This window comes from Podarcis gaigeae (genome assembly GCF_964106915.1).
Source record: "Podarcis gaigeae genome assembly, chromosome: 7".
Classification (NCBI taxonomy): domain Eukaryota; kingdom Metazoa; phylum Chordata; class Lepidosauria; order Squamata; family Lacertidae; genus Podarcis; species Podarcis gaigeae.
In genome coordinates, this window is record NC_139683.1 from 89,163,102 (window position 1) to 89,186,997 (window position 23,896).

The 23,896-nt window shown below is 39.9% G+C and overlaps 1 protein-coding gene across 2 annotated transcripts in view; it reads left to right on the forward strand.

The window, feature by feature from the left end:
- Window positions 1-23,896, forward strand: part of CFAP61 (cilia and flagella associated protein 61) — a 136,638-nt gene that overhangs the window by 23,270 nt on the left and 89,472 nt on the right. For both annotated transcript variants that reach the window (XM_083748569.1, XM_083748568.1), the window contains exons 8-11: window positions 11,641-11,791; window positions 16,962-17,017; window positions 18,776-18,868; window positions 22,761-22,960. In XM_083748569.1, coding sequence (XP_083604695.1) covers window positions 11,641-11,791; window positions 16,962-17,017; window positions 18,776-18,868; window positions 22,761-22,960 — 500 coding nt within the window. The remainder of the gene's footprint in view (window positions 1-11,640; window positions 11,792-16,961; window positions 17,018-18,775; window positions 18,869-22,760; window positions 22,961-23,896) is intronic.

The window sequence follows — 23,896 nt, forward strand, 5'->3', positions numbered from 1 at the left end:
CACAGCAAGAAATTGAAAGTGCCATTCAGAACCTCCAATTAGGCAAATCTCCAGGCCCTGATGGACTTACCTCCAAATATTATAAGGTTCTGAAGGACTACTTGATACAACCTTTGTTGGAGGTCTGTAACCAGATTATGGAGGGGAGGAAGGCACCGGAAACGTGGAAAGAAGCCTTCATCACATTGATACCCAAACTAGAAACTGAAAAGACCCAGCTTAAGAACTACCGCCCCATCTCACTCCTAAATGTGGATTACAAAATTTTTGCAGACATTTTGGCAAGTAGGTTTAAAAAAGTGCTTAATGAAGTGATCCATAAGGACCAGGCAGGCTTTCTCCCTGGTAGGCATTTGTTTGACAACACAAGAAACATCATCGACATTTTGGAACTTTTACAAACAAATCTCAACACTAGAGCGGTGTTAATCTTTATTGATGCGGAGAAAGCCTTTGACAACATTTCTTGGATGTTTATGAAGAAAAATTTGGAAGGGATGGGAGTGGGGCGGGGATTTGAAAATGGAATAGAAGCAATATATTCAGAACAAAAAGCTAAATTGATAGTAAACAATGTGGTGACAGAGGAGTTTAAAATTGAAAAAGGGACACGGCAGGGGTGCCCTCTATCCCCCCTATTGTTTATTTCAGTTCTGGAGGTGCTATTGAACATGATTAGAAAGGACCGGTTGGTACAGGGAATTGAGGTCGGAGTGAAACAATATAAATTGAAAGCATTTGCAGATGACCTGGTATTAACATTACAGGAGCCAGTCTCTAGTACTAAAAGAGTGTTAGAATTAATTTCTGACTTTGGTCGGGTGGCGGGATTTAAGCTGAACAAGCAAAAAACTAAGGTTTTAGCAAAAAATTTGACAACTACAGAAACAGATGAGTTCCTGAAAGAAACAGAATTAAATGTGGTTAAAAAAGTAAAATACCTAGGGGTGTATCTGACCTCCAAAAATTTGAATTTGTTTAAAGACAACTACGAGAAATGTTGGTCAGAAATCAAAAGAGATTTGGAAACGTGGTCAAGATTGAAACTTTCCTTGTTGGGCCGAATAGCAGCTATAAAGATGAATGTATTGCCAAAAATGTTATTTTTGTTTCAGGCCCTACAGATCGTGGACAAGGTGGAATGTTTTGGAAAGTGGCAGAAGGATATTTCTAAGTTTGTTTGGCAGGGCAAAAAGCCCCGAATAAAGTTTAAAATACTAACTGATGCGAAAGAAAGAGGGGGATTTGCCCTGCCAGACTTGAGGTTATATTATGAATCCGCAGCCTTCTGCTGGTTGAAAGATTGGATCTTACTGGAAAACACTGATGTCCTAGATCTGGAAGGGTTTGACAATGCTTTTGGGTGGCATGCATATTTGTGGTATGACAAGGTTAAAGTGCATAAATTGATTAAAAACCACATTGTTAGGAGAGCAATTTTAATGGTCTGGACAAAATATAAAGACTTATTGGAGAGTAAGACTCCGAGGTGGCTCTCACCGGTGGAGGCCAAGGCACGTAAGAGACTTAACATGGAGGCCAATTGGCCTAAATATGGGGAAATAATTGAAAAGATTGGAGACAATTGGAGGTTGCAGAGCTTGGAAAATTAAAAAACAAGGTGTGAGATTGGTTGCATTATGCACAAATTCAAGAGGTTTTTAAAGTAGACAAGAAGGTTGGATTCCAGGTGGAAAAATCGAAACTAGAGACAGAACTGTTAGAACCAAAAAGTAAACTACTTTCGAGAATGTATAACCTGCTGCTTAAATGGAATACTCAGGATGAGACAGTCAAATCCGCCATGATAAAGTGGGCGCAGGATTTGGGGCATAACATTATGTTTGAAGACTGGGAAAGGTTATGGAACACCGGAATGAAATTTACGGCATGTAGTGCCTTGAAGGAAAACATTATGAAAATGATATACCGGTGGTACATGACCCCAGTCAAGCTTGCTAAGATATATCACCTGTCTGATAATAAATGTTGGAAATGTAAAGAGGCGGAGGGGACATTCTTTCACCTCTGGTGGACCTGCCCGAAAGTGAAGGCCTTTTGGGAGATGATTCATAATGAACTAAAAAAGGTACTTAGATTCACCTTACCTAAGAAACCAGAGGCCTTCCTTCTGGGCATGGTGGACCAGAGAGTGCTTAAGAAGGACAGAACTTTTTTTATGTACGCTACTACAGCAGCAAGGATCCTGATTGCAAAGCATTGGAAGACACAAGATTTACCCACACTGGAGGAATGGCACACGCAGTTGATGGACTACATGGAACTGGCCGAAATGACTGGCAGAATCCGAGACTTGGGAGAAGAAACAATTGAGGAGGACTGGAAAAAAATTAAGGACTATCTGAAAAAACATTATAAGCTGTATGAATGTTAAAAAACGCACCTTTTAGGAAATTCTAGCTTCAGTAATGTTAAACTAAAGAAATGGAAATTAAGGCACAAGAAGGCAGAGATAGAATAATGAAACAACTTTATTGTGTTTAAATGAAAATGTACATGATTTGGGATATAACACATTTGAAATTGGGTAACATGATAAAACGAAGGATACAACAAGTATTGAAACAAGTTAACAAATTGCTGATGTTATGTATCACAGAGAATGCAGGGTTGGGAGGATGTGGGGAAGTCCAGTAGACTTGGAAAAAAGAACAAGAAAATTTGTAACCTTTTTACTTTACTTTTATAATATGCTCTTTATTCTTTTTTCTGTATTTCATAAACTCAATAAAAAATATTATTAAAAAAAAATGATTCCCCGACCTGTTTGGGGGGGGGGGAAATAAAGGAGGGAAATTCCTTTATTTCCCCCCAAAAAACTAGGTGCGTCCTATGGGCCGGTGCATCCTATGGGCCGAAAAATACGGTAATTATTCTAGGTTTGTTATAAGCCCTTGGATTTCATTGGTTTGCTGGTGCTCTCTGCCATGTTCTGACTTCAGTCCAATGAAACATTGGTTTCTTTACTTTAGTATTGCTAAGGTTAGGCAGAAGTGACTGCTTATGATTGAAAAGCAGTTGCCAGCCAGTTTCTTGTTTTAGTTTCGCTGTAGTAACTGTAAACTCTGCTATGGAGTTCATTAGAGGAAAAGTGTTTATTCTTTTACATCATCTTAAGGATCTAGTACTTCCAGGGGGAAAGGGCTGGCTGTGGGACTTCCCTCTTGGTGAATCATCTTCAGGGCTTTGCCTGCCGCTCTTGAATCAATGCAGCAATTATCAGTAAGTAAAGAAGGCATTGGCAGAGTATAGCTGTGAAACTTTGGCTTAAAAAATGCTAGCAAAAATAAAATACTAGCCAGTGGTCTGTCAATCTTAGTCATAAATTAGGTATTTATCTATTTATCTGTTTTTAAGGGAAATGCATCACCATGTGTTCAAGTGTTAAGAGTTCATGGGCTTATTTAATTTTGAGTGCAAAGAAGGTTCATCAGTCTCAAGAGGTTGAAAAACATTGGTGCAGAGTATTTTTAATAAACTCCTTAGTTTAAATGACACCAATGTAGCGTGCTTACACCTTGATTTCAATTAATCATTTAGCAGAGTAAAACACTTGTTCAAAGCTTATCTTATAAATATTGCACCCTTGTCTGGCAATTATCAATACAAACCCAAGAAAATCCTTCAGAGGTTCATCAGGGCTGCTGTAGCTTGGGAAAGCACTGCCGTGTGGGCCAAGATAGAAGTCAGTTTGCCCTCCAAAGAATGAAGCTGGCGGGTTCTTTCTGCACATATGGCAGATAGATTGTTTAATCAGCTTCAGCTGAGCCTTGGGCCTAAAATTACATTGGAGCCAAGCAACTGCAGGGCTCCAGCTTTGTTCAGCTAAGCAAACAAATGATCAAGGGGAAAGGGGAACTATATGTGTTTTTATTTTTATTGAAGTGTTGATGCCAGCTGTGTCAATTCAGTTCTTTAGAAAAATATTGGTTTAGGACCTAGATGAAAAGTTGAACCACTTGGAAAGCTATTTTTGTCTAATACTGTTGGTCAAACAATTGCATGATGCTAAAAGACAGGGCCATTTTCCTTGGTGCTATGACTTCTGTGTGCAACAAAGGGCCAAACAAGATGTAGCACTAAACATGAAGTCACTCTAGTTAAACAGCAGCAGCAGCAGCAGCAGCAGCAGTAAAGGCAGGCAGCCCTGCTTTTCATTGGAAACACAGAATGCAGAGAAGGAGTTTACTCTTTTTCTTCCCAGGTGCAGTGCCAACGAAAATTGTCCCATTGAAAATTAGTCCTGGGAGAGGAAGGTGAGGGATGGTTCCTCACACTTGCTCTAAAGTTTAATTATACAAATTTTGACTGGGAAAATCCTAAGCGTATTTATCAAGGAGACCTTCTGAATAAACCTGCTTAGGATTCATCCAAGTATCTAGTTTTGCTTGTATTTTTTAATTTCCCAAGTTCTTATTAACCATGTTTTTTTTTATAAGATATTTATTCAAGATTTTCTTAATACAATATACAAAACAAACAAAATGACATATAACTTTACAATAACCATACTTTCTTCACTTCATTGGACTTCCTCACGTCTCTCGTTCCTGCGTTCCAAGTTTATCAAACTTTATCCAGCAATTTATCACCTTGTTTCAATTCTTATTTTATAACTTTCAGATATTATGTCCCTAATATTAAATAATTTTACCCAAATCTTAAAAGCTTAATTTTAACATATTATTTAACCAAAGTTTAACTTTTCATATATTTTCACTTATCTTCATATTCCTTTCAACTAATTTAATGGTGCCATATTATTTATAATCTTGCATCTTTCTCAACACTCATACAGTTTACAATATTTTTGTAAATAGTCCTTGAATTTCTTCCAGTCCTCCTCCACGACCTCTTCTCCCAGGTCTCGGATTCTGCCGGTCATTTCTGCTAACTCCATGTAGTCTATCAGTTGCATCTGCCATTCTTCCAGTGTGGGTAAATCTTGGGTTTTCCAGTACTTGGCGACTAGTATCCTTGATGCTGTTGTTGCATACATAAAAAATGTTCGGTCCTTCTTTAACACCCTCTGGCCGACGATGCCTAAAAGAAAGGCCTCTGGTTTCTTAGGGAAGGTATACTTAAATACCTTTTTCAACTCATTATATATCATTTTCCAGAAAGCCTTGACTCTAGGGCAGGTCCACCAGAGGTGAAAGAATGTTCCTTCTGTTTCTTTATATTTCCAACATTTATTATCAGACAAATGGTATATTTTTGCAAGCTTGACTGGGGTCATGTACCACCTATATATCATTTTCATAATATTTTCTTTCAAGGCATTACATGCCGTGAATTTCAGACCGGTGGTCCATAACCTTTCCCAGTCAGCAAACATAATATTGTACCCAATGTCCTGTGCCCATTTTATCATAACCGATTTGACCGTTTCATCTTGTGTATTCCATTTTAACAGCAAATTATACATTCTCGAAAGTACCTTAGTCTTAGGTTCTAACAATTCCGTTTCCAACTTTGATTTTTCCACCTGGAATCCTATCTTTTTGTCCAACTTAAAAACCTCTTTGATCTGAGCATAATGTAGCCAATCTCGCACTTTGTCTTTTAGTTTCTCCAAACTCTGCAGCCTCCAATTATCTCCATCTTTTTCTAATATTTCCCAATATTTCGGCCATTTGGCCTCCATATTGAGTCTTTTCCAGGCCTTAGCGTCCATTGGTGATAACCACCTTGGGGTCTTGTTTTCCAGCAAGTCTTTATATTTTATCCAGACATTAAACACTGCTTTCCTGACAATATGGTTCTTGAAAGCCTTGTGACTTTTAACCTTGTCATACCACAAATATGCATGCCATCCATGAGCATTGTTAAAACCTTCCAAATCCAAAACATCAGTGTTTTCAAGAAGCAGCCAATCTTTCAGCCAGCAAAAAGCTGCTGATTCGTAGTACAACTTTAAGTCTGGCAGGGCAAAGCCCCCTCTTTCTTTAGCATCAGTTAATATCTTAAACTTAATTCTGGGCTTTTTGCCCTGCCAGACAAATTTAGAAATGTCTCTTTGCCACCTCCCAAAACACTCCATTTTATCCACAATCTGTAAAGTCTGGAACAAAAACAACGTTTTTGGCAATACATTCATCTTTATAGCGGCAATACATTCATCTTTATAGCAGCAATTCGGCCCGACAAGGAAAGTTTCAATCATGACCAACCTTCTAAATCCCTTTTAATTTCTAACCAACACTTTTCATAGTTGTCCTTGAATAGGCTCAAGTTCTTAGCTGTTATGTTCACCCCTAGGTATCTTACTTTTTTAACCACGTTTAACTCTGTCTCTTTCTGAAACCTTTCTGATTCTAAAGGTGTCAATTTTTTTTCCAATATCTTAGTTTTCTGCTTGTTAAGTTTGAATCCCGCCACCCGACCAAACTCCTGAATCAATTGTAATACCCTTTTCGTACTAGATTCTGGCTCCTGTAAGGTCAAAACCAGGTCTCTGCAAAAGCTTTGAGTTTATACTGTTTCGCTCCGACCTGAATTCCTTGCACCAACCGGTCCCCTCTAATCATGTTCAAGAGCACCTCCAGGACCGAAATGAATAACAAAGGAGAGATAGGGCAACCTTGTCGTGTTCCTTTTTCAATTTTGAACTCTTCCGTCACCACATTGTTCACTATCAATTTAGCCTTTTGTTCTGAATAAATTGCGTCTATCCCATTCTCAAATCCCCGTCCCACTCCCATCCCCTCCAAGTTTTTCTTCATAAACTTCCAAGAAATATTATCAAAGGCCTTCTCCGCATCTATAAAAATTAACACTGCTTTAGTATTAATATTTGTTTGCAAAAGTTCCAAAATGTCAATAATGTTCCTTGTGTTAGCAAACAAATGTCTACCTGGGAGAAAGCCTGCCTGGTCCTTGTGGATTACCTCATTTAAAACTTTTTTAAATCTACTTGCTAAAATGTCTGCAAATATTTTATAATCCACATTCAGGAGGGAGATGGGGCGGTAGTTCTTGACTTGTGTCTTTTCAGTTTCTAGTTTAGGTATCAATGTGATGAAAGCTTCTTTCCACGACTCCGGTGCCTTCTTCCCCTCCATAATTTCATTGCAAACCTCCATTAATGGATGTATCAAGTAGTCTTTCAATGTCTTATAATATTTGGAGGTAAGCCCATCTGGCCCTGGAGACTTGCCCAGTTGCATATTCTGAATGGCTTCTTCAATCTCTTGTTGTGTTATTTTATAATTCAGGATTGTTCTATTTTCTTGAGACAGCCTTGGTAGACCATTCTTTGTCAAAAATTGTTCTATCTCCACCTCGTTTAGTGGCCCTTGTGTATATAGTTGTTTGAAATGTCTCTGGAAACATTTTCTGATCTCCACTGAGTTCTGAATATTTCTTCCTTCAATCTCTAAATTTGTGACCGTGTTCAGTTTTTGTCTCTTTTTCAGCTGCCATGCTAACAGTTTTCCACATTTATTTGCCGATTCAAAAGATCTTTGTTTCATTAGCTTAACTTTCCATTCCACTTCCTGATTTATCAATTTAGAATATTGTGCTTGGTAAAGTTTAATTTCTCTTAAAATCTCCTTTGACTTCGGTCTCGATCTTAACTTCTTCTCACATTCTTTAATTTTCTCCAGGATCTTGTCTTTTTTCTCATTCTGTGCTCTTTTCTTTATGGTGTTCTGTTGTATCAGAAACCCCCTCATAACCGCTTTACTTGCGTCCCAGACGGTTCTTTTTTCCACCGTAGTGTTCAAATTTATCTCAAAATAGTCCTTCAAAACTTTTTGGGCCTTTTTAGTAATCTCCTGATCTCTAAACAAATTGTCATTCATCTTCCATCTGAAGGAGCCGGTTGGAGTTAGTCTCATATCCATCTTTACGGCATTATGGTCGGAGCAGGTCTTTGGGCAGATTTCCACTTTTCTTGTCTTAGGTGCCAGACCTCTAGTTATCCATATTTGGTCGATTCTTGTCCATGTCAGTTGGGCTTCAGAAAAGAATGTTCCTTCTCTTCCCAGGGGGTTCTTTGTCCTCCAAATATCAATCAAGTCCATATTGTCAGTCAGTTCAAAAAATGTTTTAGGTAGTCTGCCATCTTTTGTCACATTTTGGCTATGTGACTTATCCATGTTGGTTGATGGCACCCCATTCATATCTCCCATCATAATGATGTTGTCATAGTTCAGATAGTCCAGCTTTATCTCATGCAGCTTCTTATAAAATTCCGATTTCCCCTCATTTGGTGCATAAATTCCTAATATCAAAAACATTTCTCCTTGGTTTTGTATCTCAATTGCCAGAATTCTTCCTTGCTCATCTTTAAATAAAAATTTCGGTGACAGGCTCTCTTTTGCATATATCACCACTCCTCTTTTCTTAACTCGGTCTGAAGAGATAAATTCTTGGCCTAATCTTTTGTTTATTAACACTTTTCTGTGGAGCCTAGTCACATGTGTTTCTTGCAAGCAAATAATGTCCAATTGTTCTTTTTTCAATACATGAAATATTCTTCTCCTTTTTTCCGGGGAGTTGGCGCCATTGATGTTCCAGCTCAGAAGTTTCAGAGACATCCTGGACAAATCTGTTATTCCTCTCCTGGTGGTGTCTTTTTATCCTGGTCTTCAGACCCCAAAGGTGTAGGTGTAGGTGCAGGCGCTGGTCCAGACCCTGAAGGTCTTTCAATCCCTTTCTAAAGGTCCTCTCCGTGGGCACTCAAAAAATTTTCTTTATCCTCGGCTGTTTTAATTTTCACCTTCTTCCCTCTGAAAGTAAAAGATAATCCTTGGGGAAATTCCCACCTAAAGACAATTGAGTTACTCCTCAGCAGTCTTACTAACTCAGTGTAGGTGGATCTAAGGTCCAAAAGTTGTTTAGGGATATCTTTATAGATCTCTGCTCTTCTGTCCAAAATTTCAAGTGACTTTTCGTAATGTAGGCCTAATATTTTGTCTCTTTCCTCCTTAGATCTCAAGGTAATCAAACAGTCTCTGGGCCTGTCTTTCCTTGTTAGTTTTCCAAGTCTAAAAGCAGTCACAATTTTAAAATCCTTTTCTTCCTCCAAAGGCCAGAACTTGGAAAATTCTTTTGTTAGGAACTCAATTAAATTCCCTTGTTCAAGTTCTAATACTGACTTCAATCTTAAATTATTTTCCCGAGCCCGTAGTTCTATCATAGACAGATAGGCCTGCTGTTCTCCAATTTGCTTATGCAAAGGTTTTACCTGCTGCTTTAATTCTTCAGCTTTTTGGTTGGCTTCCTCTGCCAATTTTCGGTTTTCTGCGGTGGCTTCAAATAATTTGCCAATTGATTGTGCATTCAAAGTAACTTGTTCAGTTAGTTTGTTAACACTGGCTGTATTTTGATCAATCTTAGCCGTTTGCTCATCCGCTTTTTTATCCAAAGCTTCCAATTTTTCAAACATTTTATCTAGTACTGAGGTAGATCCTCCTGCTGCCATATCTTCCGGCAAAGGTTGCACAATTCCTTCTTCCCCTTCCAAAACAGCAGGGACAGATGATCTACGCGGCTGTGAAGTTAAAGTCAAAGTTGTTTGTTTAGCTTTTGCTTTAGCCGCTCTTGTTCTCCCAGTGCCACTCATTCCAATTCTGTCTTCTAGTCAAGGTCAAACTGAGTGAGTTCCCATGGGAAACCACCAGCCCAGAGGGTAAACAGCCGAATAGGAGGAAAGGAAAGAGAAAGCAAAGTCACGTACAATTGTAAATCCAAAGTCCTCTAGAGGGAGTTCAAATATATTTTGAGGGAAGAAGCCAAGTTGTTAAAGTCAATTGTTCAAAAGTCCAATCATTTCAAAGTTCCAATACTTTTAAAACAATGTCCAAACAGCCATTAATTTCCAGAGAACCTTCAGTTTTCCTGTAGTTAGCAGAGTTGGTCTTAAAAGCACAACAATGTCTCTATCAAGTGCCAGAAAAGATGATTCAATATAACAGTTCCAGTAACACTCAGCTGTAGCAAACCAAAGTAACAAAGTGTCAAAGTTTGCAATCTGACAGCTCTGTTAAACAGGCAGTCCGCCTGCCTGGGTTTCTCTGTAGAATTGTAATTCCAAAAGAAGAGGTGAAGCACAGTCCATACTAAAAATTAAGTCACTTAAACAATTAAATCCTGAATCTCCATAAAAACAGCTCCAGTAGATGCGCAGATTGGTTGCTTTTAGCGCCACTCAAAGGCTCCCAGCTTCAAAGTCCTTTGCTTTAGATCTTAAGCAAAGGCGGGAGACGGACTTCCTGGTTGCGTCTCCCGCTTTTAGCCGAATTGACAGTAATTTAGCCTCCAATTGTTTCTAACTTTTTCTTACTCACGGGTTGGTGCTTTTCGAATCGAATGTTCCCAGGAAAAAAGGTCAGCGCTCACCGACAGCGGCTATGCGGCTTCACTCCACAGAAAGAGCGATCGACTCGCAGCACTGCGCCAGCCCCTCCGCGCTCCGAAACTCCTTACGGGGTCTCTTCACCGTTTCGGGGGGCGCTTCTGGTGCCCGCCGAGTCCCCACGACCACAGGCTTTCGCTGCCTGTGGGTTTCTAATGCGGGTCTCCGCTTCGCCGTAGCGGACGACCCGTTTCCACGGAGCTCCCCCTTCACCACTGGAAGAGGGCAGCCATTGCCGTTCGCGCCGCCTCCGGAAAACCATGTTTTTGTTGTAATGGGATCTTTTTCAGTCTTGACAAATGACTATTCAGTAAGCTATTATTAAATAGATTGTAATTTCTACCACTTTGAGGGGTCCATATAATGCAATCAGGAGGTCTTTGGGCATTTCCTATCCAGGAGTATTTATTTCTGCCAAGACCGTTGGAGAGAGAGGTTTGGAAGAGTGATCCTTTACTCTCACATAGCAGGGTTAGCACAGTGGCAGTTACAAGCACATTAAAACGTGGTTAATTTATATCTGTCCTCAGCTACCTTTAAGCAAACATTCCCCATGAAAATAATATTCTAATTTCAATTACAGTGGTACCTCGGGTTACATACGCTTCAGGTTACATACGCTTCATGTTACAGACTCCACTAACCCAGAAATAGTATCTTGGGTTAAGAACTTTGCTTCAGGATGAGAACAGAAATCATGCTCCGGTGGCGCAGCAGCAGCAGGAGGCCTCATTAGCTAAAGTGGTGCTTCAGGTTAAGAACAGTTTCAGGTTAAGAACAGACCTCCGGAACAAATTAAGTACTTAACCCGAGGTACCACTTTATTTCACATTGCATTTGGCATTGCATATTAACAAATACACTTCTCTAATCAAATTCTACATTATAATACATTGCTCGGTTTGCTCTTAAGATTTCTCCAGAATAAATAGATATTTCTTGTAAATATTTCTATTTAAGATGTTCTTTAGCTGTGTTATATGAGAAAGCATTCTTTCAGGCATATTGAATTAGATTGGCCAATGGTTTCTCTCAGTGCTTTTTTTCCTAAAAAAAAATGTTTAGGGGTACTCTCATTTTCCTACTCATATTGAAATACTGCCCCTCAATGAGGCCAAACTTAGATCCACAAAATGTTTAGGGGGGTATGCGTACCCCTGCACCCCCCCAGAAAAAAGCACTGGTGTCCCTTCTTAGCTTTTGAAATACTTTTTTTAAAAAAGATTGACATCTGTTCAATTATCATGTTTCAGGATGATGGCATAGCAGTGGGCTTCATGAGTGTATGCTCTGAAGTGAGTATACAGTTGCTTCATGACTGTTTTGACTTGGGTCCCTTCCACGGACTATGTAAACCACACCCAGATGACATTCTGAAGCCACCACAGAAGCCAAGTGACATAGGTAAAAATGCAGCGCTTTGTACAGTTTAATTAACTGCATTGGTTTGAATATTGTTAAACGCTCAGGTGAGAGACAAGGGAAGTAGGTGGTATTTATATAAGGAACTCATTTTTATAGTAGATTTTTTCCTCCTTTTTTGTTCAGAGGAGAAAGGCAATAGGTGCAATTGCCCAGTCTGTCAGAAGGTTTGAGAAAGTGGTTTCTATACCTAGCCCCCAGGTGAGAGTTTGTTATTACAGAGAGAATCCTACCCCCCCCCCCCGCTGCCTCCAGTGAGAAACAAGGGGAAGTACTTGGTATGAATGTTTTCCATGGGCATGAGGCGCTCACATGGGTAAATATCTGCCCCAAAGTCCAAGGCAAGAAATATTCAAACTCAGTGAGTAAGCAGCTACTTCCTGTGCTCCTTCAGTCCATTAGGTGGACCTTTCTCTAGCTAATTCCAGCTTGCTCTAACTGTAGACCTTAGTTTTTCTATGTATGCTCCAGTTGTCCTGTGGAGAAATCTTCACCTGAACTAGGGTTGGCATACACCTGGAATTTCCCAGACATTTCCCAAAAAGAGCTCAATAAGTTTTTTGTCCTGAATTTACTTCTAGAAATATGGCAACCCTACTTGAACGCAATCCATTTTTCATGGTTAAAGCTGTGCAGGTTGGAGCACAGTCACAGTGTCATGCAATAAGGCAAATACACCCATTGTAAACTTTCTATTTTCTCAAGTTATTCTAGCATATTGAAGTGTGAACATTGTTAACTTATAACTGAAAGATAATGACATGCATGAGCCTGGGAAAAATGCATTACCATCAGGGCTTTAACTGAGCTCTTGCAAGTAAATGTACAGCTTCCAATACCTGCTTTTGTGGTTACGCTATTGTGTGTAGCTTTGAAATGTGGTTAAATTAACCCATGCAAAATTTTACACCAGCAGGGGATGCTACCATTATGTTTTGCACTTGGTTTGACAAATGCTGTTTCATAAGTTTGCTTTTACAAATAATTATGTTTTCATGCAGCTTTAATAAAAAAGGGTTTTGAGCTGATTAGCTTGAAAATGATTATATATTTTTTCTCTCTGAAAATGTAATAAAAAACCATTTTTGAGCCATCTTGATGTAAGTGGTATTTTTCACAATAATTATAGTAATTTGGTTGTTGCTGTATCTGGAATTAGAAATTAGTAGTTACAGCATTTCTAACAGAGAATGAATTATTCTGTTGTAGCTTTCACACTGAATTGACTTTTTCAGCCAACCTGCTGATTTTCACCTCCAGTATTAATTCATCTCTTCCTATTATATTGTTTAAGGACTTTTTTAAAATTATAGTTAAAATAAAGGTTATGGTCCTCCAATATTTATTCTTGGCATATCTAAATCACAGTAATAATGCAGTAATTAATTTGATGCTGGTGAATTATAAGCATGTTTAAAGGAAGTTCTGAAGTTCTAATTAATTTGCATATAAAATGTAACCCTATTATATTAAAAAATATTATTTGGCAGTTAAGTATGCTAATTACTTGTTCACCCCAAATAGTTAGAATATGTTGTGGTGAGAGCATCCTTAATTATTCCATGCAGGGTAAGCTTATTTTTTTTACTGTTAGTGTTTTTCATTATCTGTTCATGTTTCCAACCCCTAAGGCTGCAGTTGAAACCACATTTACTTGAGAATAAGCCTCGTTGAATTCAATAGGACTTGCTTTTGAATTCTTGAAGTCTAAGTGTGTAGGATATGAGGTTTATGAAAATACCCTTTAATTCCCTACCTTGGGAAGGATTTACTCTGGCCCTCATATGTTGTAAATTTGCTGTCATATTGCTTTGCTTACTGATTTCTCTGTGTCACTTAAATGATCTGTATTAGGTATTTTGTTTTAAGATGTTCACAGCTTTGAGGCATTTGTGGTTAAAAAGCAATATATAAATAAATGTGAATAATGTATCATAACAGTATCTTAGTTGTGCAGGCAATAACAGAGTCTCAAGTCCTATTAGTCTTTCTGGAATGTACATGTATTAATCTCCTGATGTCCATTTGGGAAACCAATGAAGAAATTTATTGCAGTATCAGTCAAGCCAGTCAAGGAGATGCAAAATAGCAAATACAGTGGTACCTCAGGTTACATACGCTTCAGGTTACATACGCTTCAGGTTACACACTCTGCTAACCCAGAAATAGTGCTTCAGGTTAAGAACTTTGTTCAGGATGAGAACAGAAATCGTGCTCCAGCAGCGCGGCAGCGGCGGGAGGCCCCATTAGCTTAAGTTGTGCTTTGGGCTAAGAACAGTTTCAGGTTAAGAACGGACCTCCAGAACGAATTAAGTTCTTAACCCGAAGTACTGCTGTACTCTTGAATGACCAAATCTTCACTATTTCACTATATCCTTCACATTATGCCAAACTAAATGTGAAAGTACACTCAAATGCATGAAAAGGAGTGAGTTAGGCCCCATCCCCTTTTAAAAAAGAAATTCAAATTTGGGAAAGCAGAAAAGAGCCAAACATGTAACAGGAGAAGAAGAACCTTGGCGGTAAGTAGTTTTAAGGAAGGATATAATAGAAGAATTGATTATACCATTTTGAATATATCAAGGGCAGCAGAGAAATAAAGAAAGCAAGATGGAACAAGGAGAATAGCAAATAGATTTGTATTTTGTTCAGTGCTTAAAGCAACAGGAACTTTTTAATGCAAAAGTCTTTAGAAAATTGGCAACATTGCTCTTAAAGCAGCAGTTTCAGCATCTAATGAGGGATACCAAAAAATTTAAGGTACTATGACCTTGCCTCAAACTAGGGAAGCAGTCCTCCTCCATATGTTGCTGGGCTTGCAACTCCCATCATCCTTAGCCACGGGCCATGCTGGCTGAGGCTGGTGGGAGTTGGAGTCCAGCAGCCTCTGGAGGGCCCTGGGTTCCCCATTCCTGCTGTCCAAAATTGAATAAATGTATAGCACAGAATATAAAAAGTCTCCATTGGTGATAACCACCTTGGGGTCTTGTTTTCCAATAAGTCCTTATATTTTGACCAGACATTAAACAATGCTTTTCTAACAACATGATTCTTGAAAGCCTTGTGTATTTTGACCCTGTCATACCACAGATATGCATGCCAACCAAAAGCATTATTAAATCCTTCCAAATCTAAAACATCCGTGTCTTCAAGAAGTAGCCAATCTTTCAACCAGCAGAAAGCTGCTGATTCATAATACAACTTTAGGTCTGGCAGGGCAAATCCCCCTCTTTCTTTGGCATCAGTTAATATCTTAAACTTGATTCTGGGCTTTTTGCCCTGCCAGACAAATTTAGAAATATCTCGCTGCCACCTCCCAAAACACTCCATTTTATCCACTATTTGCAAAGTTTGAAACAAAAACAACATTTTTGGCAATACATTCATCTTGATAACAGCAATACGTCCTGACAAGGAAAGTTTCAGTCTTGACCATACATCTAGATCTCTTTTAATTTTAGACCAGCATTTTTCATAATTATCTTTAAATAGATTTCTGTTCTTTGCTGTTATGTTTACCCCTAGGTATCTTACTTTTTTAACCACATTTAATTCTGTCTCTTTCTGAAACCTTTCTGACTCTAAAGGAGTCAAGTTTTTTTCCAAAACCTTAGTTTTTTGCTTGTTAAGTTTAAATCCCGCCACTCGACCAAACTCATGAATCAGTTGCAATACCCTTTTAGTGCTAGGCTCTGGCTCCTGTAAGGTCAAAACTAGGTCATCTGCAAATGCTTTCACTTTATATTGTTTCGCTCCGACCTGAATACCTTCCACCAACCTGTCTCCTCTAATCATATTCAAGAGCACTTCCAGGACCGATATAAATAACAAGGGGGATATAGGGCAACCTTGTCTTGTTTGTTTCTCAATTCTAAACTCTTCTGTCACCACATTGTTAACTATCAGTTTTGCTTTTTGCTCTGAATAGATTGCCTCTATCCCATTGTGAAACCCCCGCCCCACTCCCATTCCCTCCAAATTTTTCTTCATAAACTTCCAAGAGATGTTGTCAAAGGCCTTCTCCGCATCTATGAAAATTAACACAGCTTTTGTATTTATGTTTGTTTGCAAAAGTTCCAAAATGTCAATAATGTTCCTTGTGTTAGCAAACAAATGTCTACCTGGGAGAAAGCCTGCTTGGTCCTTATGGATTACTTCATTAAGAACTTTTTTAAATCTTCTTGCTAAAATATCTGCAAATATTTTGTAATCCACATTTAAAAGGGAGATGGGGCGGTAATTCCTAAGTTGCGTCTTTTCAGATTCTAATTTGGGTATCAATGTGATGAAAGCTTCTTTCCACGACTCCGGTGCCTTCTTCCCCTCCATAATTTCATTGCAAACCTCCATTAATGGATGCATCAAATAGTCTTTCAATGTCTTATAATATTTGGAGGTAAGCCCATCTGGCCCTGGAGACTTGCCCAATTGCATGTTCTGAATGGCCTCTTCAATTTCTAATTGTGTTATTTTGTAATTCAGGATTGTTCTGTTCTTGAGAGACAACTTTGGTAAACCATTCTTCTTTAAAAACTGTTCTATCTCTGATTCATTTTGCGGCCCCTATGTATATAGTTGTTTGAAATATCTCTGGAAACACTTTCTAATTTCCACCGGGTTCTGAATATTTCTTCCCTCCATTATACCATTTTGAATATATCAAGGGCAGCAGAGAAATAAAGAAAGCAAGATGGAACAAGGAGAATAGCAAATAGATTTGTATTTTGTTCAGTGCTTAAAGCAACAGGAACTTTTTAATGCAAAAGTCTTTAGAAAATTGGCAACATTGCTCTTAAAGCAGCAGTTTCAGCATCTAATGAGGGATACCAAAAAATTTAAGGTACTATGACCTTGCCTCAAACTAGGGAGGCAGTCCTCCTCCATATGTTGCTGGGCTTGCAACTCCCATCATCCTTAGCCACGGGCCATGCTGGCTGAGGCTGGTGGGAGTTGGAGTCCAGCAGCATCTGGAGGGCCCTGGGTTCCCCATTCCTGCTGTCCAAAATTGAATAAATGTATAGCACAGAATATAAAAAGTCAGAACACAAGCTTGCAAGAGAAATTACTTCATGTTGCTTTCTATTTCATTATTGATCCCATTATTAATCTCTTAATTTTCTTCTTTTTATTCTCTCTTCTCACCTCCATCCAGCTGATGAAACCAGCGTAACAAGTCAAAAAGAAGAAACACCAGATATGGATAGTGAGGTAAATATCACAAAGAATTCATTAGACTGAAAACAAAACGATTGAACAGATGGTGACTTTAAAAATCACATGACATGGTGTAAGTGATGTCTCACAGCACTTGGAAATGAATGATGGAAAGGCACATTTTTAAAAAGTGTATTGTTAACAATATACGAACATATAAAATTCTCAGAAACTATTATTCATTCATTCATTCATTCATTCACTCAGTTTATACACCGCCCTCAGGGCAGTTCATGTGCAATTAACTGAGTACAATCGAAACACGGTCACTTTTGAGTCCATTTGCACTTCAGAAGAGTGAACTAGTTGCATGTTTATCTTCCTCACTGATATAGGTGGAACATAAATGTAAGTCTAGTTTGTGCCCACTTTTAGCTCTGTGATTCAGAAAGAGAAGCATATTTTCCATGATAATGTGCAGAGTAAGGCACCCAGCTGCCCGAGTCTCCCACAATCCTTGGCCCCTTAAAAAGACTGAAGTAGACCAAAAAGCAGTGAAGATAGCTTGAGAAACCTGGGGGAGACCAGGGCAGGCAGGGTGTGGCTAATATGAGGGGAAAGTGTTTCTCTGTCAGGCAAACACACTTCTGATGAAGTGGACTGTTATTATGAAAGCTTGTTTCATAATAATAATTATCATCATAATAATTATGAAATAACATTTTTAAAAAAAATATTATTATTTATACCCTGCCCTCCCCAGCCAGAGCTAGGCTCAGGGCAGCTAACACCAGTAAAATTATAATTATACAATTATAATAAAGCAAATTATAATAAAGCAAAACATAATAGGGGAAAACAACAACAACAAAACAATTTAAAATACAGGTTATAATGCAGCCTCATTTTAAAAGTAGCCCATGGATCAAAACTGTAAGGGGAGGGAAAACATAAGGGTTCAGACTGAGTCCAAACCAAAGGCCAGGCAGAACAGATCTGTCTTGCAGGCCCTGTGGAAAGATGTCAAGTCCCGCAGGGCCCTAGTCTCTTGTGACAGAGCGTTCCACCAAGTCGGGGCCAGTACTGAAAACGCCCTGGCCCTAGTTGAGACCAATCTAATCACCTTGTGACTTGGGACCTCCAAAGTGTTGTCATTTGTGGACCTTAAGGTCCTCTGTGATATACCAGGAGAGGCAGTCCCGTAGATATGTGGGTCCTAGGCCACGTAGGGCGTTAAAGGTCAAAACCAGCACCTTAAACTTGATCCTGAACTCCACCGAGAGCCAGTGCAGTTGGTAAAGCACTGGATGAATGTGGTCCCATGGCAAGGACCCCGTAAGGAGCCTCACCGCGGCATTCTGCACCCGCTGGAGTTTCTGGGTCATAATGAATGAATGAATGAATGAATTTACTTTATTATGGTCACAGATCATCATAAGCAAAACATCTAAATAAATAGCATAACAGTATCTCTAAGCAGATAATTATTAAATTAATTGGGAACAAGAGCCAAACGTAGATTAAAACATATACATAGAATACTTGATTAAGCATAGATAATGGATGAATAAAAACCGATAAGGAAAATTTAAAGGAGATCAGTTTTAAAAGACCAGCTGTGTGGGGCGGGGCTTCAAAAGTTTCAGAATGACTTTATTAGTCATAAGACTCTTCATTGTTTTTGCTGCAAGAGACTAACATGGCTGTCCCTCTGGAAATTATTTAAAACATTGATGCCGATTGTTTCACTCTAGAGATGTACACATAGTGTTTAACAAAACATTTCATATTCTTTTATTTGTATTTCTCCAGAGAGGTAGCAAAATTGGGAGCTTCGTTTCTCAAGCTTCACATGCTAGTGCAAACGCTAGTAAAAGAGAAAGCATTCTTCGTACAACGTCAGAGGTGAGGCCCATTGAAATTAATAGTTTACAGCCTTAGTTATTCATATCTTGATACTTTATTTTTAAAATGTTCTCTCTGCTGCTGGACGTCAAAATTTAAGTCATTATCACTAGTTCAGAATATGGAAGACTCTTCAGTACTGGTGGTAGCTCAGACTAGAATGGTACAGAATAGCTGTGATGGTGCTTGGAATCTAGAGCTAAATGGCTGAAAATTCTGCATTTTAACTTCTCCCAGTTCTGCTTACCTTAGAAGTAACAAAACCAGCTTACTTAAATCACTCCTATTTTGATCACAAATTGATACACAACAGTTGGTGATACAATACTTTAGTTTGTTCATTGTTGTGTTTCAGCAAAAGAAGGAAAATTTATAGAACCCAAATTACAGCACTAGAAGAAATCAGTCAACTGTGGGCTGAGTGAAATAGGTCAGTCAGGAAAGGGAATGTTGATAATGAGCCAGTAAAAGTTTCTGTCTCTTCTCCCAGGATCCCACCACAGGTAAGTTTGATGTCCCACTCGGGCATTGCAGTTTGGAGTGTTCTGCAAGGGTTGGATCTTATTGCATAGCCTCTGGCAGTGGACCTTCTCTTGGCATCAGGTTAGTATCAGGCAATATGATCCCTAAGGCTTCTCTGTTCTGGCACCAGGCCTCAAGCTCTTCAGACAGGTCTCACTATTCTTCACCCTCTCTACTTTTTTCTTCTCTTTTCTGAGTCACCCTGTCTCTCTTGCCCCTTTTTTGCAACCAGTTGTCTTCAGGGGAGTAGGAAGGGCGGGCTGCCGCCTCGATCCAGTTGTCTACAGAGATCATCTGCTAGGGTGACCAGAGCCGTCTCGGTCCCAAAACCAGGACGGAATCCGTTCAATTCGTTTGAAGAATACAGTACTTACGGTACACATTTTCACCTGTTGTAAGAAGTGTGATGAGAAACCCCAGCCTTCCTCTCAGTTCTTGCAAGGTGGGCAAGAATTCTCATGGATTGTGCAGCAATCCTCACCCCTTCCTAGGTCCAATGTTGAGAAGAAGTCTAGGGTCTTGTCTGGCCTTACACAGCTCAGTTACCTGTAGTACCTTTGGCCACACAGTAGCCAAATCACATGGGGCCTTTGCCTTATGTACACTTGTTATTGCATTTCTGTCACACTCTACTTAGTAATCTTCAAATTTCTGTATATTACATCTTTCTGCTATTGGGAAAGCTGACTGTTCCCACCACTGGGGAGGCATGACTGCAAACACACGGTAAACACATGCATGCAAAGTGTTTGTGCTTGGTCTTGGCACTTCAGATATTCTCAGTCTTTGTTCTTTTATTTCAGCCTTGTGGTCCATCAGTTGTTTGACTACTTTCCTAATCCTCCTTTTATGTTGTTCCATGTCCCTTCAAAGGCTACTTCCTCTTTTTCAAGAAACTAGCCTTTTCTACACATCTTCTTTATGTAATTTTTTGTCCTCGTCTTGCTTTTCAGTTTCTCCATTTCAGAAAGGTTTTCCCCCCTCTGTGCACCTTTTCAGTTGCTCCCATTCACAGATAAAAGGTTGGTCTTGCACATTCACAAAAGTACCAAGTGCACTATTTGGGTGAGCTTCAACTGTGCTCTCTCCGTACCTGCAGGCTTGATATGTGACTAGACTATTGTGTCTTTTTCATATCCGCTGATATTATGTTGGGTATTGTACATAATTTGAAATTTGTTTCATTGGGTTCAGCTGAATTCAGGGCCCATGTTTTATAGTATTTTGATTGAACCTGATTTGTTTCTGAAACTTGCCTTGAACATATGGGGAGATAATCAGATTAAACCCTGGAAAGTACTGGCTTGGTTTCAGATGTGGTGCCAGTTCATCACTGCAAACCGTGTTTGGCATCTTTTCTTATTTAGTGCTAGGATTTGTATTCATCGTAACTTAATTCTCTTTTCTATCGCCATTTAATTTTAAGAGATGATTTCCTGCCTACCTTTTCAATTTATGTAGCATTAATATAAGTGATCTAACCAGATGTAATGGTTTCACATTTAATATTCAAACAGATATTGCACACTTCAAGTTACTGCATAAATCTCTCCTTTAACACCATGCCATTCTTCTGGAGTGGTTAACATAACTCTTATCTGTGACCAAAGCAGATATTTTCCCCTTTTCTACTTCCATTTTTCAACTGATTTTGTGTGAGATGATTTTGCCAAGAATACAAATAGATTGCTATTTTGTAATGATATTACTTCCTGTAAGTTATATTTAGGGTTCAGTCTTATACTGAAGATCTGTTTGCTGATAGGCTGTAGGATTAGACAGAAGCCCTGGCCAAGCAGCAGGATGCCTGATACACTGTTATCATGACAGGTACATTGGTGGAACACCTGCAATTGACTAGTGGAACCATCCTATCATGTGGCATGTGAGGAGGAGGCAGCGGTGTAGCTAGCCGCTCGGGTGCCCCGTGCGGCACACACGTCCTGCAGCCGGGGGCAAGGCGAGCTGCCCATGGGGGTGGGGTGCGCTGTGTGGAGCCTCTCCGCCGCCTCCCCCTCAGCTGTAGGGTGGTTGAGGGAGAGGTGGGCAGACGCAAACCCCACGCTGCCGTTTCAGGAGAGACGCGTGGCTCGGGCACACTGCAGGCCTGGCGGTAAGTGCCAGCCCCTGCGGTGTGGTGCCCAGTGCCAGCAACGTTTCTTTATGTTTGTTAACTGAACTAAAAAGTTTCGTGAACCCATTTTTTAATGCACTATGGTTTTTAAAAAATCTCATAGTTCTGTCATTTTGTCACCCCCCCTCCAGTGATGACACATGGGGCGGCCCACTCCACCCCCTTCCTCCTGTCAGGATTCATCCTACTTGCATGTAGGACCTCAATAGAGACACATGGCGACTGGCATGTTCTCTCCCTCCTTATCAGTCGTTCAGGAGCTTCAAAATCTTTCTCCAGCCCGAACATCACAGTGGCTGATACCGAGAGGCATCAGCACGCTTAAGGATCCGCAGAGTGTTAGCAGATTGCGTAACAGACTCAGCAACGCAGCATTTTGGCTAAACTACTTTATTTACATATAATACACTCGGAGCATTCTGACTCAGCTCCTTCCTCTTTCTCATCAGACAGCAAAGAGAGAAAGAACAAAGGACAATACAGTAGTCCCACATCACGGAACACAGTATTCCAAACATCCTGTCTCCATCACTTCCCACACTGTGGAATGAAAACATACACTGTCATGTGATAGAAAACAATCCCATGACTGCAAGCACGGAGCAAGAATCCTAACACCTCCGCCACTGGGAGGAGGTGCTCAGCCGCTGGCTGTTTTTCCACTGAAATTTCCTCTTTCAAGCTGCCTTGAAAGTAAAACGGCTGCCATAGAGAGGACTAACTTACTCCACACTCACCATTCCTCATCCTCATCCTAGCCTCAAGTAGCACTCAGAGAAAAGTTACACTGAAACTCTGAATAATGGGTTGTTCACATCAAATTTTCTGCATTTATCATGGCAGTAAGTGTTTAAACAAAACCAGTACAGTGGTACCTCAGGTTACAGACGCTTCAGGTTACAGACTCTGCTAACCCAGAAATAGTGCTTCAGGTTAAGAACTTTGCTTCAGGATGAGAACAGAAATCATGCTCCGGTGGCGCAGCGGCAGCGGGAGGCCCCATTAGCTAAAGTGGTACCTCAGGTTAAGAACAGTTTCAGGTTAAGAACAGACCTCCGGAACGAATTAAGTACTTAACCCGAGGTACCACTGTATTGTACTAGTGTATAAAACTGTACTTTTAAAGTTGCTCTGGGGGGGGGGGCTTTAAGCCATTTTATTTATAATGTTAAAGCTACCATTATAAAAGTGATTTTAGAAATATCTTAATTGTTTTTTCATTGCTTCTCACTGTAGAGAGAGGGAGGACTTGCTAGAGTTTCATTAGAACGGCCAGAAACCAGCAGTTTAGAAATCAGCAGAAGCAAGGATTTGAAAACCTCCAAGACACCATCCATTCTGACTGTGGAGACAGAGCCTTTCCGTCCTACATATAAAGGAGAAGTGAATGCTTTTTGTATACAGCTCTTTTGTATTGATGAGAAACATGAAACAAGGCAAGTACTGTAAATAATCTAGATATTTGATTTTAATTGTAAAAAAATGAGAGTACAGTCATACCTCAAGTTGCAAAAGCGATTCGTGCGGGAGGCACGTTTGCAACCCGCAGCATTCGCAACCCGCAGCACCGGGTTACTTCCGGGTTCCAGCGCTTCTGCGCATGCGCGAGCTTCGAAACCCAGAGGTAACCTGTTCCAGTACTTCCGGGTTCAGCGCAGACTGCAACCCGCAGCGTTCACAACCCGAGGTATGACTGTATATTTTATATTTTTGATTTCTTTAATTTTTACTGACTTTTATTTATTTAAAATGTATAAGATTAAACTTCCCAATCAGTCAAACCAACCAACAAAAACCATGGTGTTTTAAATGGAATCCCAACCAGTAATCTGGCAGCTGCATTTTGAAGCAGTTGAAGTTTCCAGGTCATCTTCAAGGACAGCCCCTTAGGAATTGAGGTTGCCACCAGCCTGTCAGCACTTGGGTCGTCACTGAGGCAGAGGGAGCCGTTCTCTTCCTTGCCTGCCCCATCCATGGTCCTGTTCAAAGCACTAATAGCTGTGAGGCGGTTCCTTCAGCCGTCCCTTCAAGTGTTCCGTCCCCTCCCAATGCCTCTCCCTCGTGTATCTCTGCATGCTGAGAGAGCAGGCGTGCCCTCCAGCCTTCATTTCTTTCCCCCGGAAGCTTCCTTCAAGTGCTCAGAGGTGGTCTGCTTGGTCACTGTGAGAACAGAATGCAGGGCTAGGTGGGCCTTTGGCCTGATGCAGCAGTGCTCTTATGTTTTCAGAATTGGCATCATGGCCAGCAGCACAACCTCACTCCAACTTGAATAAGGCTTATCGTCTTGATGTATCGCTTTAAAGCTGCACTCAAAAAACCTATTTAAGGTTGGAGAATGCTTTCTAGAGTAGGTAGCAGTATTATAAAATAAA